This window comes from Zonotrichia leucophrys, chromosome 17 (genome assembly GCF_028769735.1).
Source record: "Zonotrichia leucophrys gambelii isolate GWCS_2022_RI chromosome 17, RI_Zleu_2.0, whole genome shotgun sequence".
In the NCBI taxonomy this organism is placed as follows: Eukaryota; Metazoa; Chordata; class Aves; order Passeriformes; family Passerellidae; genus Zonotrichia; species Zonotrichia leucophrys.
Genome location: NC_088186.1, coordinates 237,174 through 253,750, shown reverse-complemented (window position 1 = coordinate 253,750; position 16,577 = coordinate 237,174). Strand labels below are relative to the sequence as shown.

Below are 16,577 nucleotides of genomic sequence, written 5' to 3'. Positions count from 1 at the left end.
ATTGTAAATACTCTGATGGACAGACAGGCCATTGTTCTGAGCTTTAGCTTGGCTGAGTCCCCCAAGTGTTCCAGGCATACAGGCAAACACACTTAAAAACTCCTAAACCTATTGAGTTGTCTTTCAAAATTGTCCAGGCAACAGAATTTATTTATAAAACTCCACAATCATTGATTCAAAACAAGGTTTTCTTGTTCTGCTTTTCTTCTTTGTCCTCTTTGAACGATTTTCTCTGGAATGTTTTCGTTGTGCTTAGGAGTCGGAGATTTCCTGCGGCTTCTAATAAAGGCATTTGATTTCCACTCTCCACATACTTTAACACATCCAAGGATTTTGAGGTTTGACATTAGCTTAAGAGAGCTGGAGATAATCAGCCATGGGAGTAAAAAGCCAGAGTTACACAAATTATTTCTAAAAGGTATAGAAAGCAAAAAATAAAAATTCCCTTAAATGTGGTTGGTATGGGACAGAGTCTTTGTCTCAGCACAGAATATCTGTGTGCTCCCCTTGAAATTTATGGCTGTGATTGAAACCTGTAAAGGGGTGATCTGTAAAGTATTCCTGCTATCCTACACTTCCCAACAGGTTTATTACCATTCGTTTATAAAATGAACAGTCTAACGAGCAGTGGTTTAGATCACAGCTATCAAAGTCTGGTCATTTGTCAAGATTAGTTTCCTGTTGTGAGATTGCCTTGTGCAAAAAGAGTGCATAACCTTGTGTTCCTCTTGGGAAGCTGAAAAAATACCTATAAACACCCTATAAGATAGGTTTAATGAAAATTTTATAATCTCAGAATTCAACCCAACACGCTGCTCTGTGTGTGTGTGTGTGAGTGTATTTGTGTGAATACATGTTATAATACAGAGTACCAGTGTACAGGGGAGGGAATTTTCTTGACAAGAGTTAAATTCAGGATATGAAGTCCGTGCAGTATTGTCAGGGCAATTTAATGTTCATTTGAATGAGTTAATCTACACTGATGACAGTGTAATTCGTTATAGCTAAAAGGCTGCCTTGGGAAGCGCTGTTGCAAAAGCACCATCTTTACGGGAATAGTCGGTTGCCAGTAAATAGCACGAAGTATTTTCTGTTCCCATTAGATATATTTATTTTGAAGAGAACGAAAAAACACAAACACTAAGGCAGTGTGACAGCAAAGGTGCGGGTCAGGGAAACAACGGGCTCCACGGCACGAGGAGGTTATCTCTGTGTCCCTGTTCGAGGGGAGGCGCCGAGGATTTATGCTTTCCTCAGCTTTTCTTCTTGAAATTGTCTGTAAGCTGCGTTGCATTTGTGTTTTCCCTGCGGCTGGACGCGGCGCATTGTGCGGTTTGCTGGGGGACAGCCGGAGGCAGCGGCAGCCCGTCCCGAGCGGGGCCAGCCCTGCCCCAGAGCCCCGGGGGAGGCTCCGCGTTCGGCCCGGCCGGAGAGGGGAGCGGGCACCTGCCCAGGACAGCCGGGCTCCCCGGGGCCGTGTGCGAGCGCTCCCCGGGCCGGCCGGGCTCCGGTGCTGCGGGGAGCGGCACCAGCCCGTCCCTCCCCGGGGCCGGGGAGCGGCACCCCGGGGCCAGCCCGTCCTTCCCCGGTGCTGCGGGGAGCGGCACCAGCCCGTCCCTCCCCGGTGCTGCGGGGAGCGGCGCCCCGGGGCCAGCCCGTCCCTCTCCGCGGCCGGGGAGCGGCACCAGCCGTCCTTCCCGGTGCTGCGGGGAGCGGCACAGCCCGTCCCTCCCGGTGCTGCGGGGAGCGGCACCAGCCCGTCCCTCCCGGTGCTGCGGGGAGCGGCGCCCCGGGGCCAGCCCGTCCCTCCCCGCGGCCGGAGGGAACGGGGACGGTGCCTGCAGAGTGCAGGTACATGCAGGGACAGAGCCTTCGCACCAGCTGAGGTCTCTCCCAGGCGTGCCCGTCCTGAGGGCATCCCCTCGGACACAGAGGCCAGGCTTGGTTAAATGAGTCAAATGGGTTTAAGCAGTCGAACAGAAACAACTATTGTAGTGCACCTTTTTTTTTTTTTTTTCTCCCCTCTTTGTGTGTTAATCCTTTCAGATGTAAAATTGTGCAGAGATAAAAATATTTTCTGGTTAGGAATTTGCTGGCTAAAGCATTGTAAGGAAAACCTTGGAGGCAAAGCAACCGGAGGGTATGGAATAAGCCATCCTGTTGATGGCAGTGCCCAGGGTCCTGGGTGGCATCAGTTTCCTTTGGATCAATTCAATTCATTACACGCCTGAAGAAGAGCGGCTCAGTCCACCTTGCACGGCTGTTCCCTGGCGGCTCTGGTGGTGCAAAGGTGTGCACTGAGCTGGCCAGGCTCCCGCTGGGTCACTCCAGGGACAGCCAGGAGCACCCCAGTTGCCGTCTCTGGGCCATTTTCTGGATGCTGTGTGCAGCCATACTGACATTTGCTTTTCCCTCCTGCCCACTCTGGCTCCAGCCCTTTGCCGAGGGCTTGTACTGCCATTTTCCTGCACTTCCCAGCTCAGACAAAATGGAGGCTCTGCAGGAATGAATAACTACCACAGCCTTAGCCTTCTAAAATCAGAGAGAATTGCCTTTTTTGGGAAAAATTATAATTTTGATGACAGAAAAAAGTCAGCATAGCCCACGCTAAAAGGCAGAATCTAATTTTTTTTTTTTTCTGTGAGCACACTGGTGCAGTGGTGTTCATTTCCTTGCTGAAATGTAAATGTTCATGCACCTTGCACTGTGATGTATTGCCATAAAAGACACTGAATTTCAAATCACCAGCGCACCATGTGACACAGGGATGTAACAGCAATCCGTCTTTATTTGAGGCAGCCCGTTTCTGAAATCTCACTTAGGGAGATTCCCAGTTGCCATTAGGAAAGCAAAATAAAATTAATCTAAATAATTCTAACTTAAACCTAGAAAATTAATGATGGATGAAAGACAGGGTTTACAGAGCATTAATAAGAACTAGTCTGGATGCGGTGTGTGTTCTAGGGTCTGTGATTATACTGGTAATTTGACAGATTGTATCACTGCCTATCTCTGCCAAAGGATGTTTCACACCATTTAAAATGCACAGTACTTCCTTCAGAGACAGGTTGTTCTGGAATAACTCAACATCCAAAGGAAAGCTGTGTTATTTCACTCCTCTCTTTATTGATTGCATGTGTACAATCATGTGTGTATGCACACGTGCTGACTTTGCCTCAGCAAAAGCACAAAGTTTTCATGCTCATTTCTGTGTTTATCAGCCTCCTTAGAGACAGGGAATACCAAAAATGGAAAGTCTGTTCAGAACAGGGCTTAAGTGCTGAAACAAGAGACCCTGCATAAAACAAAGCATGAGCTGGTCCTTCCTCTAAAAGGTGAATTGAAATACACTTGTGTTTAAGCAATTATCTGACTTTGGGAGCTCCCTTTTGTTTCTCATTTTGAAAAGGAAAAACCCACTGAGATAAGGACAGATCTTGGTGGGCTTTGTCCAGGAAAGGTGATTTAGGGAATCTCAAGACCAAAGGAATTGAGATTTGGAAAAATTGCATGTCTATGCTATTTCCAAGCCTAAGGACGCGGGTCTTGCCGTGTGCAGAAGGGTGAGCCAGGCCGATGCGTGCGGACATTGCTGGGTTTAGACCCGCGCAGGGTGTGATCTGCTGCTGCCCCTGACCGTGCTGCTCTCCTTGCAGGCTGTTTGCTGCCAAGTGCAGCGGCTGCATGGAGAAGATCGCGCCGACGGAGTTCGTGATGCGCGCGCTGGAGTGCGTGTACCACCTGAGCTGCTTCTGCTGCTGCGTCTGCGAGCGCCAGCTGAGGAAGGGGGACGAGTTTGTCCTCAAGGAAGGGCAGCTGCTCTGCAAAAGTGACTATGAGAAAGAGAAAGACTTGTTGAGCTCGGTCAGCCCAGACGACTCAGACTCAGGTGAGCTTTTCCCACACCTGCTCTGACTGGAAAAGCTGCATGGGTCTGTAGAGCTTTTGTATAGAAAAGTGCATCCATTTTCACATCCACTTCATCTGTATGCATGTGCCACCTATGCAAATTTGCAGGCACAGCTGAAAACATTCCTACTGGCAGTCTGCTTTCCCTAACCTGACTCTCTTCCTTAACCTCCTGCTTACTAAAAGACAAAATCTTTTTTGCTTTCATCAATGTGTTTTTCTGTAAGATCATAAAGCATGAATCAGACTGACTCTAGCTACCCAAGGTCTCACTCAAGTAAGATATCAGTATGCTGTTCTCTGTAGGCATTCTTCCATCCACTTAACAAAATTTTCACAGGATCTTCTTCACATACAATTTCAGCACTAAACTAGGAAAATGGGCAGAGCAGTAATATGATTTTCAAGAGGAATCTCTCTGCCAATTACAAATAGTACCTTTAAAAAAGATTGCAAGTGCAACACAGACTTACTGAAGAGAATCTGAAAGTAACTGAGATGTGGGTTTGTGCCATTATAATCACACTGTTGTTTTCCAAGAAAATCAACAGTTACCATTCCATTACATGTACAAATGATATATTCGCCTCTGGTTTATGGGAAAATGTGTTACTCTATTTTAACTGGTATCAGAAATTATCCTTGATCTCTAATTTGAAAGTCATATTCTCCACATTGCTAAAATTTGTATTTCCACACCAGGAATACCCCAAGACAAAGGTGTCTGCATGGGACCAGGGCCACTCTTGGAGCAGTGCTTTGGTTATTGTCATGCTGCATTTGCAGGACCTTGAGTGCTCTGCTCAGTAAATCACAACTCAGAGGGCCTGAGGCATGTGGGGCCTGTGCTGACAGCTCCTTGACCATCAGCATACCGCGCCCCAGCAGCTGCAGTGACCCCCTGTGCCCCTGCCTGTGCCCACCTCGCCCCCTGTGCCCCTGCCTGTGCCCACCTCGCCCCTGTGCCCCTGCCTGTGCCCACCTCACCCTGTGCCTGCTGTGCCCACCTCGCCTGTGCCCACCACCCTGCCAAACCATGCCTGTGCCCACTGCACACGCCCTGGCCTGTGCCACATACCCTGTTGCCAGCCAGTTACCACCTGACATGTTTTGCCTTGTTTTGCAAATTGTCTCAACTGACAAATCCTGTCTCCTGGTTCCCCATGCTGTTCCCACCTACCCGCGGTCTGCTGGACCAGGGCCCCTTGGCTGCTTTTGCATCTGCATTTGCAGGACCTGAGTGCCTGCTGTAATCACCTCAGAGGGCCTGAGGCATGTGGGCCTGTGCTACAGCTCCTTGACCATCAGCTACCGCCCCTGAGCTGCAGTGACCCCCTGTGCCCCTGCCTGTGCCCAGCTCACCCCCTGTGCCCCTGCCTGTGCCCACCTCGCCCCTGTGCCCCTGCCTGTGCCCACCTCGCCCCTGTGCCCCTGCCTGTGCCCACCTCACCCCTGTGCCCCTGCCTGTGCCCACCTCGCCCCCTGAGCAGCTCCTGTCCCCACTGCTGTCCTCACTCACACAGCTGCTCCTGGCAGCTGCATTTGGCACCAGCCTGGAGCAGGGTGGGCTCCTCTTCGGGACCAGGCTGACTCGTGATCTGCCACCGCGGTAGCACAAACCAGTCTTGGTTTCAATTTCATTTCCCTTCGGCACAAAGGGGAGTTTCTTAGTCCTGGAGATGCTTTTTCTCCCTCATTATTCTCTGTTAGTCCAACCCAAACCTGAAAAACAAGCTGACAAATTAAACAAGTTGTTTGTCTCCCATTGTCTAACACAGTGAAAACACTGATCTCCCAGGGGTCTGCGTGAGAGCACACAATCTGCAAAGCCCTGGCTGAGAATGTGTCCTGCTTCAATCAAATATTTATCCACTGGACACAAGAGTAACTCTCCAATGAGCAGTATTAATCCTCACAAACCTTTCCTTAGAAATGGCATGCTGGAAAGTTAATAATGTCATGGTTATTAAAATGACTGAACTTCCCTTTAATCATTAGGCCAAAGATGCTTATTAAAGTAAAAGGTAATTAGACTGCTAGGTGCATAATAATCAGACCCTAAAATGAATTAAAGTCTAATTTGTTGATTCCCCAAATGCAGTCTTTCAGTATATAAAAAATTCCATGTGTTTCTTCATATTGAAGTCCCTATAATAATGTGATAGTGTTTTCTGGAAGAAAAATCAGTAGTCTGGTCAAATAAAATATGCTCACTTGAAAGGTTGATTTTCTCAACAAAATGTGTATTTACCCATCAACCTTTGCCACTGTGCTTGAGATTTCCCAGGACAATATACTAACACATGTAATATCACCAGATTGTATGAGTATTCAGAATTTAATTATAGAAAATACAAATAATCTCTTTGGTCTACACAAGCACATAGATACTTGTATGCATTTACTGAAAAAGAGAAGTTTGTGCTTGTACATACAGACACATTTTAATGCACAGAGGAAGATTACTGATGTTTTCTGTGGAAAGTAGAAATGAGATGGGAAAGATTATATTTAATATTATTGCTGGAGCTTCAAAACATTCAAAACAGTATTCAATAACTGGAATCTGTGCTATATTGAGTTAGATGGGCTTTGAGATACTTGTGTGATACTTGCTTTATGCTGTTTTGCTGCTGTAGCTGTGCGGGCAGATAATGCTTCAGGAGAAGCTGAAGTTCAGCTGTGAAGGTGAAGGTGTTTATCTGGTGCTGAGATTGGGACAGGTGAACACATGGGACCAAGAGGTGCTGGAAAGGCACAAAGTGTCCCTGTGCCCAATTCCTGGAAATACTGAAGCATTTTCCGAGTTTCCATCCCCTGATCAGGACCTCAATTAAAAATTGAAAACCTTTTTTTGCTTTTGTGGCATGTGATTTAGGCAGAGCACACAGATCTGAGAGAGTCTCTTCCTGCCCACAGCTGCTTTAGGCATTCAAATAACCATGGGACAATAGTTGAACCTGTTGACTGAAGAGCAGTTCTCAAACATCCTGTTTTCTTGGTGGAACAAGTGCAATTATATATCCTTTTTTCACCAGTCAAAAGTGATGATGAAGACGGAGATGTTAAGCCCACCAAAGGCCAAGTAACCCAAGGAAAAGGAAGCGATGATGGGAAGGACCCAAGAAGACCTAAACGACCAAGGACAATACTTACCACACAGCAGAGACGAGCATTCAAGGCATCCTTTGAAGTGTCTTCTAAGCCCTGCAGAAAGGTAGGAGCTCCAGCAGGGCCCGGCCAGCCCTGACACCAGGCCACAGCCACAGACAGCCCTGCCCCTTCCCGGGGGAAAGCAGGGCACTCTTTCTGCACACAAGTCTTTTATGGGTAAATTTGGTGTCATTTTCCTCAGCTCACACTCTCTGCTCAGTAGTTACAGAACTGGTAGCGCCATTGGGGCAGAACTTGACAACACCATGCAAAAATATGACGAATTTTTAAAAGTAATTCCATACATGCAATTTTTGTTCTAAGTACAAACATTCCTCTTAACAAAACTGATTAGTGGTTTTTAGGTTGCTTTTTTTTTTTAACTTATGAAAAATTGCATCATTAAACATTTCCTCCTGCAGGTCAGAGAAACATTGGCAGCTGAAACAGGGCTCAGTGTGCGAGTCGTCCAAGTCTGGTTTCAAAACCAAAGAGCAAAGGTAGGCTGTTTGTCCCATCCTCAAAAGTCAAATGCAGGCTGTGCCTCAACATGGGCTCTTGCCCTGGCTGCTGCTCACACTGCACAAATCCCACAGCTGAGCTCTGCATGTTCTGCCTGCTCTGCTCTCTACATCCACTGGAAAGGCAACTTCCAAACACAGACATTAAATTAATATGCTCAAAGCAATTCAGGGTTGGGAGTAAATTTTGCATGCAAATCTGAACTGGAAACTGAAGTGTTTAAGCTTAGAATTGAAACTGAACCCACAACAGTGTGTGCATAAGCATAAATGGTCTGTGTTAACTGATAAGATGTTTGCAGAGGGTTTTGTAAGGAAACAAAATTGTTGCATTTGGAGCTACAAGAATGTTCTGTTCTTCTGCTCGTTTTCAGATGAAAAAGCTAGCACGAAGGCACCAACAGCAGCAGGAGCAGCAGAACTCGCAGCGACTAGGGCAAGGTAGGGGATTTGTGGGAAAGCAAAGTGAGAGAGAAGGAATCTGCAGCTGTCTGTCAGTGCCATTCCCACATGACGCTTCAGTGCAGCCACGCAGGGCGCACGCAGGGCTGTGGGCGAGCTGTGCCATCAGCAGGGGAAGGACACAAAGGTGTGCCCGAGTGCCCATGACAGGTTACTCCGAGTTCTCCTGGTGGGATCAGACCCCAGAGGTGCTCATGCAGGAGCTGTAACCTCGTTTCTAGTAGGAATGTGCCGCGTGCAGGTGTCTGCACTGGAGGAAATCTCCAGGAGGCTTGCTCCAGACAGATCCCTCAGTTTGTTTTCTTCTGCAGAAAGGGGCACAGTGCTCAGCTGGCAATCTGCACAGGCATCAGCGTTACTGCCCCAGCCAAGGCACAGAGAGCCCATCCACAGAGTGCCTTCCTGGGGCAGGCGCTGCACCCAGGAACTGGAACTTGCTCTGCTGCTCTCGGGGTACCCTTGAGTGTCTCCAGCTCCTGTGGAGACCCTGCAGCTTCCAATCCTCGACTTTACCCAGAGCAGAAAAACTGGGACCAGCAGGAGTTAGAGAATAACTGGGCTCTGTCAGACAGAGTATGTGGGCTTTGGGAGGATAAGGACCAGGACCTAGGAGCTCCAGAAATTATGTAGAAATTGCAAGTCTTTCAGCTCATTGCTCAGGGCTCTACGCTCAGACAAAATCTGGAAAGTTTCTCTGACTGACAGGATACCCCTGACTGCATTTGCTAGGGTTCATTGCTGCCACTGATTCTGCCCTGTTCCCCAGCAGTAACTGTTCCTCCTCTTTGCTTTGCAGAAGTAATGTCCAACCGAATGGAAGGGATGATGACATCTTACACACCACTTGCACCACCACAGCAGCAGATTGTAGCAATGGAGCAAAGCAGTTATGGCACAGACCCATTTCAGCAGGGTCTTACCCCTCCACAAATGCCAGGCGACCACATGAACCCCTATGGTAAGGCATGCCTCATTCTGCCACATCCCAAGTAGCTGGGTCCGTGTGCTGGATCACACTGCATAGGGGCAGCAGCTTTACTCGCTTTTAGAATATTTTTTCTGGGATTTGTACCAGGGAATTTGTACCAGTCAGTTTTATGAGTGTATTTTCTTGTACACATAAGGGGGTAGAACAGAGCTCATCTCAAGCTCTGAATGCCTTTCAGAACTATTTCATAGTATAATTTTGATAAACAATAAGCAAGTAACATCAGCTCTCCAAGTTCCACTTTTTCAAACCACTGTCCAAGACACTGAAAAATAAACAGTACCAAATTCTAGCTCCCTCACAAATTTTTCCTTTTTTCTTAGAAGCTTTGAGGAAAAAGTGCCTTCAATAAAGAGAAGTAATCTATTCATTACAAAATGAATAAGCAGCCCTGTAAGACCACTCAGATTGGATGCGTGGATTTGTTAAAGAACAGTTCTTGAGCTACTAAGAGATGGGTTACCACAGGACATTTCTCCTGCATAGTTTTATTCTCTGTCCCAAATCAAGATGACGGTTTGCTTTCACGATTGCTTGACCCCACATCAAACGCATTACAAGCACTAAAAGCTCAATTATTGGCTCTGGACAATTGCAGTGTGGCATTTAAAGAGAATGCCAGAGGATTTTTCAGACTGTGATCCTCGGCCTTGCGGTAGCCCACAGGGGCCTGTTTCAGACTCCCTTCTGCTGACCAGGAGCACTTCACTGTAGAGGCTCAATGCGCATCACTGCCCCAGCACAGCGTGCACAGGCCAACAGGAATCTGCTTGGGGTCTGTGTCATTACTTTGGCCACTGAGACAAGTCCATGGTGCACACCAGGAAGTTGGGGAGGTCCTGTAAGGAGCTGAGGAGATACGAAGTGCCCTCGAGCATTAGATGGCTTGTGATTTTGTTGATTTGCTTGGCTTTCTGAGTGAAACTCCTTGGGAAGTAGGTTCTGTGCTCCAAAAGGGGTGCAGGGGATTGCACAAAGCCCTTTCAAATGAGTGTGTGAGGAAAAAGAACCAGACTAACACTTTTGCAGAGCCCCTAGGACTTGAGCTAGAGCTTTTTCTGGTACCTTCAGTGTTGAAGTAAGCTCCAAACTTAGTTGCTAAGGGAAATACAAGGTGCTGTTCCAGACCAGCCCTAAAAGAGTGGAATTTTCTGAAGGAGAGCATTTTTACAGCTGTAGCTCACTTGAGGCCAGGGAAACTAGGTCTCTTCCTGGGTCCTGTCACACTGGTAGAACTTTTGCCTTGTGTGTATATGAAGACCAGTATGATTATGGCTCTTAGACCATGCCTCCCTGTCATGGGCACCCTGGTTCCACCTTTCTTGACAGTCCTGGTGCTCCCATGAGTGCTGGAGCCCGTGGAGAAGCTGGGGACCTGCTCCTCCCCAGCACCGTCTGCTCCTGCTGTCAGCCAAGGCTCTGTTTTGTGCTGCTGACTGAGATTGAAATTAAACCCTGGCAGGTTTGGGCGCACTGCTGCCGGCCGACCCCTGCGGGTTGATTTCAAGCCCTCCTCCTTGTGGGTCAGAGCCTCGTGGCCAGAGCGTGTTAGCATGTGAGCACGGGAGCAGGAGTGTTCCGCTCGCTGCAGCACGCGAGCATCCGTGCGTGCTGTGTCCTCCCGGCTGCGCAGCGTCCCGCCTAACGTGTGCGTTTCATTTGCAGGAAACGACTCCATTTTTCATGATATCGACAGTGATACCTCTTTAACTAGCTTGAGCGACTGTTTTCTTGCCTCTTCCGAAGTTAACTCCATGCAGGCTAGAGTAGGAAACCCCATTGACAGGCTGTACTCTATGCAGAGCTCCTATTTCGCCTCATGAAAGTAACGAGAACTAACAGCCGGCGTGCGTGTAGCCAGTGACTTTTCCAGTGCAGACTCTACAGCCATATGTTGCCCAGCTCTTCCTTCACAGTGACTCTGCTGCCTCTGGACTGCAAAGAGCATTTTTTTAGGAAGACTGTCTCTGTTTGCATATATGTGTATGTATGTACATATATTTTAATACCTACATACATACATATATAGAGAGACAAAACACATCCACCCGTCCCATACCCTTGATTCCCAGCTGGCGCCAGACCACGAGACAAGCACGGAAGGAACAGAAGAACCTGCTCGTCCTCAGCCTTTGATCTGGTTTGGTTTGAGCTCATCATCTTAAAAGAAATGGATTTTGTGGAAAGCTAGACCTTTTCCTCCTCTCTCTTCTCCTTTCTTTTGGATGTCTAAACTTTTTTTTTAGCCACTGATACTGACATCAGTCAACCATATGACAAATAAATCAAAGAAACTGGAGATTCCTCCTTTTCTTACTGCATGATTCATACTATGTTGTGGATAAATTTCCATTTGAACTGTGAGAAGTTAATGTAAATGTGACGTTCAACATTTGTTTCCTTTCTACACTTTTTCTACATAACCTAGATCTGCTCATTAGTTTATAGCCCTTATGCGTATGATACTGAGGAAACTGGTTAGCAGTATTTGTGGAAAAAGCCGGTGATTTCAGAGTAAGAAAGGTCTATGACCCTGGAGAGGAGATGCATGTTAGGGGCAGAGGCATTTAGGTTAGTATTGATCTTAAATAATTAAAACTAAAGGTGCTTACAAGACAGATCTATTTAATTTTTTTCTGAAGTGTGAGATTAAAATATTTACATTTGTTTGTAAGTATTGCAGTGCCAAATTTCAAGACTAGACCATGACTGGCAAAGAAGTGTTTTTCATTCTGTTCTGTTTATTTCTTTTGCATGAGGCATAAATGTGCTGTTCTTTATTGTTCATCTGGAATAATTAAGCACTGCTTTAGTTACCTTGCCTCAGCAAGAATCAAGGATACACAGTTCTAGCCTGAAACACCAGAAGTCCTGAAATGTGCACCAGCCAGGAACAGCAAACTGTGAAAGAAATGACAATGGAAAGTTCAGGTAGGTTGAGCTGAAATTTTGGCAGGGCCTGCCAGGACCCCTGGCTGCGGTGCCAGCTGAGTGAGCAGTGCGAGCTCCGCAAGGACAAAGGGGTGGCCCAGCTGGCGTCTGTCTCTGATGCTGAAGTTTGAGCATTTGTCATATAAATTTTTGTAGGGCATAAAATATCATAAATAATAATAGTATAGCTATAAATATTGCCTGGTGATAATTATAATGTGGAGAAGCAGACAAGTACAGTCATGGCTCTCAGTAGAGAAAACTTCATGGGGAATATTTGCCAGGGTAATATCAGTAATTATAGGGTGTGTTCAAAATAGAGCTCATGGGGAAAGATTGGCAGGATAGGCACTTTCTTAAATAAATACCTTTAATATATTGACCGTAATAGCTGAAAAACAAGTCCAAAGCTTTCGTTAATCTAACTCCTCCAGGCTGAGGACTGGTACCAGGCCAGCGTGGCAGTGTCCCTGTGGGGCTTGGCATCTTCTGTGGGAGCGTGGGTCTGCCATGGAGGGGGGCCAGAGCAGGACCCCCGCAGCCTCAGCAGGCAGGGAGGGAGCAGCCCCACTGCTGCGGGCCCGGCAGCCTCGGGGAGGGCTGCGGGAGCCCCACTGGGCGCAGCTGGTGCAGACAGACCCTCCTGGTGCTCGGGGCACGCCTGGGAAGGGCAGCAGGATGGGGCAAGGGAACAAATACCATTCCCCCAGCATGGAAGTGTGCCCTGAGCACGTTGGACGTTTCTTGAGAAAGCCAGGTGTTATCTGCAGTGTAAGTGCATAGGTTCTCACTCTGGAGAGGATGAGAGCACCGTGGATGAGGCTCTGTGTGTGTGTGTGTGTGTGTGTCTGTGCGCGTGTGCCCGTGTGTGTATATGTGTATGTCTGTGTGTGTCCATGTGTCTGTGTCCATGTGTATGTCTGTGTCTGTGTGTCTGTGTGTCTGTGTGTGTGCCCCTGAGTGTGTGCATGTCATGCAGGGGGGCAGAGCTCAGACCAAGGACCGTCCTCCCACTGCTTGAGGTGCGGAGCCCCTGTGTCCCGCACACAGCCTCGGTCGGGAAAGGGACTGGTGGCTCTGCAAGGGTTCCAGGGGTCCTTCCTGTCCCTGTCCCTGTCCCTGTCCCTGTCCCTGTCCCTGTCCCTGTCCCTGTCCCTGACTGCTGCCATCCCCAGGAAGGTGGGTTTGTTGTGTCCAGATGCTTTGCCTAGTGACCGTTCCCTGCTTTCTGGCAAGGATGTGGTTTCAACTGAGCATTGTGAGCCCCTGGATATATTTTGAAATGGAAAGGATTTTCTTTTCTTACCCATCCTGTTCAAGTATTTTACCCTTCTTTGTGTATCAAAATAACAATTTCCTTTCTCTCTGCATGATAGCAAACATCTATAAAGAACTCAGGTGATCCTCGCTGCTTGCAGGGCAGAAGCAAGCGGGTTTCATATGGCACATGTAAACATGTCATTTGTCACCACCAACCTCAATGGAGTCATCGTTTCCCTCTTCTCCCCTCTGCTGTGCTACTTTACAGTCATAGAAAAGCCTCTCAGATGCACCAGTTTGTAGACTCCTCACACAAGCACAGCCTTGCTTCACATCTCATTACTGGCAGGATCAAAATGGCATTTTTGGTGTTTACAGGGACTTAAATGAGAACTATAATATAACCTACAGTTTGGAGAACTGCCTTGTCCCAACTCTACCTCTGCATCTGGGATGGATGTTGAAAAATAATCCATCTCCAAGGAAAAAATCAGACATCCCATTTTATAGCTGAAGTATATATAATTCTTTGCTGATTTTTTGGATGACTGTTTGCCACCTTTTTTTTTTTCGTGCTTGTACATACTCTCTCCTCTCCCTTGGTGTGTCGTATGATGATGCCTTAGCTGTTTGTTGCCCCACGTTCTGCCACCCTTGGAGCCACACACACGCACACATCCAGGCCCTTGGCACGTGTAACATTTTCCATGCCATGGTGGGCCACTGCTGGTCCAGGGAAGGAATGCATAGGCAAGGATTTCCAGTGGGCCTGCAATAGCTGGCAAAGGCCAAAGTTCATTAAAGCAAAATAAATGTCACTTTCTTTTTGTGGAATAAATTATCCTACTGGAGTGTGATCATTGTGGTTTTAACCTGGGACCTTGCAGTAAAAGATTATACAGCAACCTCTGACCTCTTTGATTTCTGCTTTACTCTTCTGTTGTCAAGGGAATGTCCCTGATCAGGTGAAAGTAAAATGTGTAATGGGCCATATCACAGTAATACCTTTCATTGAGTCAAATTGATAAACTCTTGCCAAAAATTCTTAGCATCTGGCACTTCCACGGAAACCACAAACAATGATTGCACATATGGGAGCTCAAAGGCCAGAGGTCATGACAGCAGTTTATTACATGCACCTTACAGTGATCATTTTCCCTAGGAAATTAACCCCTCTCTAACAGAAACGCATCAAGTGAGCTCTTCACAGTATTTCCATCGTATTGTTTTGGCTAATCAAGGAATAAGTGTGCAGCTAAAGTGGTGACAAGATGCAATTAAGTAAAAGATGATTGATTAGGTTTCAGTGTGCTTAATAATGTATAAAAAAGATGATTGTGAGATCAGAATGAATATGCTGGCTATGAGCTCAGAGGTCCTTCTCGTGCAGCTGCAGGTCTGTGAGGGTGGCAGAGGGTTCCAGCGCCCTGAGCAGTGACTGAGCTGCTGGTGTGGGTGCCAGCTGGGCGCTGGGTGCAGCAGCACCTTTGGTGTGGGTGCCAGCTGGGCGCTGGGTGCACCTTCCCTTGGGGGGCTGGCTGCCAGGGCACGGCTCGGGCTGTGCTGCTGTTCCAGACCCTGCTCTTCACTGCCCTGAGCAGCAGCCCTGGGGCTGCCGGAGACATTTCACACTCACAGCACTGAAGATAATTGTGTTGCTGTAAATAAATGGTGGTGGTTACACTCACTTATATTGAAACATCATCCTGGGTATTTTGATCTCCTTTTCTTCTTTAAACTCTGTCATCAAAACCATCCAATCACTTGGCTCAGTCGCAGCTAAGCATGCCTGAGATGTGGCTCATGTTAGTCGTAGAGTTGCTGCTGAGTGGATTTTTCTAATCCACCCTGCAGAACTCGGATGATCATTGCCAGGTCCTTTGAAGGGTCATTGCCAGCAAACCTTCCAGAGATGATGTGAACCCACTTCCCTCTTCCTACTGTGCTCAGGACTCCCTTCCATTTTCCTTAAGGGCCAGAGGTATATCCCAAGCCACTGCCCCAGGCACTCCAGTGAACCCAGCTCTGGGACACTGCTGGGATGCTGCAGGCTGGGCTTTACAAGAGCACGTCTATGAACCGTGTCATAAGAACTCTGGTTCTCTCTGAAAGTCACTAGAAATGAGCAGCAGAATCACGAGGAAGGGAAGGATTCTCACAGGCTGGAGCTGGGTCACAGCAGTGAAAGGACAGAGGCAGCTGAAGCCCAACACGGCCGTGGGAGCTGGAGCCACAGTGCCCAGAGTCTCAGTGCTTCGGATCTGCTTCACACAGCCCCACGCCCGGCCCACCCCACCAATGTGTGACCAGTGCTGCTCCCCAGCATGCAGGTCCCTCCCGAGCCGCTGCCACGGCCTGGGGCGCAGGGCAGCCCCAGGGCCAGCGCTCCAGGCACCGGCGCTCCTTGCTTAGGGACGTGCTTGGGCATTTGCTCGCCCGAAGCCTTTTGGCTTTGGTGGGCTTTCAACACAGTCTTGCCTCTCTGAGGCCGATCCGACTGCGCTGACGGCTGCTTCCCTCCTGCTGGCTGCACCTGCATCACCTTGGCTTGGTGCACTCTGGCTCTGTTCAGCAGCAGCTGTGAAGGGGCTGCCAGATACTTTGCATTGGGAACTCTGTTTTTAGGTGAACACCCTATTTTTTAGCTGTGTATGGCTGTATTACTTGTATATTTATATATTCTGTATTTATGTTATCGAAATGTAGTATTTTGTAGCTGTCTGTTACAATTTGTTTAACTTGTAAAAAATATGACTGTGCTCTCTCATACTTAACCAGCTCCTTTCACTGTAGATTCGCTGCTCCTTTCCCTCCGTGTCGGAAACAAACCACCATAATGTATGTAGATTGGAATTTTTTCTTTATTTAATTATTTGTCATTATTAAATTATTTATTAGTGTTTTTAATTTTCATTTCACTTCAATTTTTTTCCTGCCACCATTGCTGGCAGCCAAGATCCATGTTTCTCATGCATCACGTTCCTTCCCACGTGCATGTGCACGTACACGCACACACACACACACACACACACAGAGTATAAACAAAAACAAAAAAAGAAAAATAAGAGAGAGATTACACTTCAGTATATTTGTAAATAAAAGCAACCTGTAAACTAAGCAGGACTTTCTCTCAGCGTGCAGTTCTTTCTTTGCTTTTGCAGACTGAGAGTGTGCTCTCTGTGTCCTGGGGCTGGCCCCAGTGCTCTGGGGAACCCAGGGTGGCTGGGCACTCCTCGGTGGCTTTAGTGTGGTGCAGCTGGAGCCCAGGCTGCCTGGTGGAGGGGCACGCAAGGGTGATGGCAGAGCCCCTTTTGCACTGGTTTTTGGCCTCTGAAGGTTGAGAGCCATTCTGC

At 47.7% G+C, this 16,577-nt stretch overlaps 1 protein-coding gene across 2 annotated transcripts in view; it reads left to right on the top strand.

The window, feature by feature from the left end:
• Positions 1-16,268, top strand: part of LMX1B (LIM homeobox transcription factor 1 beta) — a 123,145-nt gene extending 106,877 nt beyond the window's left edge. The window contains exons 4-9 of one of the 2 annotated variants that reach the window (XM_064727481.1): positions 3,657-3,889; positions 6,948-7,126; positions 7,485-7,562; positions 7,958-8,024; positions 8,842-9,003; positions 10,699-16,268. In XM_064727481.1, coding sequence (XP_064583551.1) covers positions 3,657-3,889; positions 6,948-7,126; positions 7,485-7,562; positions 7,958-8,024; positions 8,842-9,003; positions 10,699-10,856 — 877 coding nt within the window. In that variant the 3' untranslated portion in view covers positions 10,857-16,268. The remainder of the gene's footprint in view (positions 1-3,656; positions 3,890-6,947; positions 7,127-7,484; positions 7,563-7,957; positions 8,025-8,841; positions 9,004-10,698) is intronic. The other variant, XM_064727482.1, reaches the window with a different exon arrangement.
• Positions 16,269-16,577: the final 309 nt, after the last annotated feature.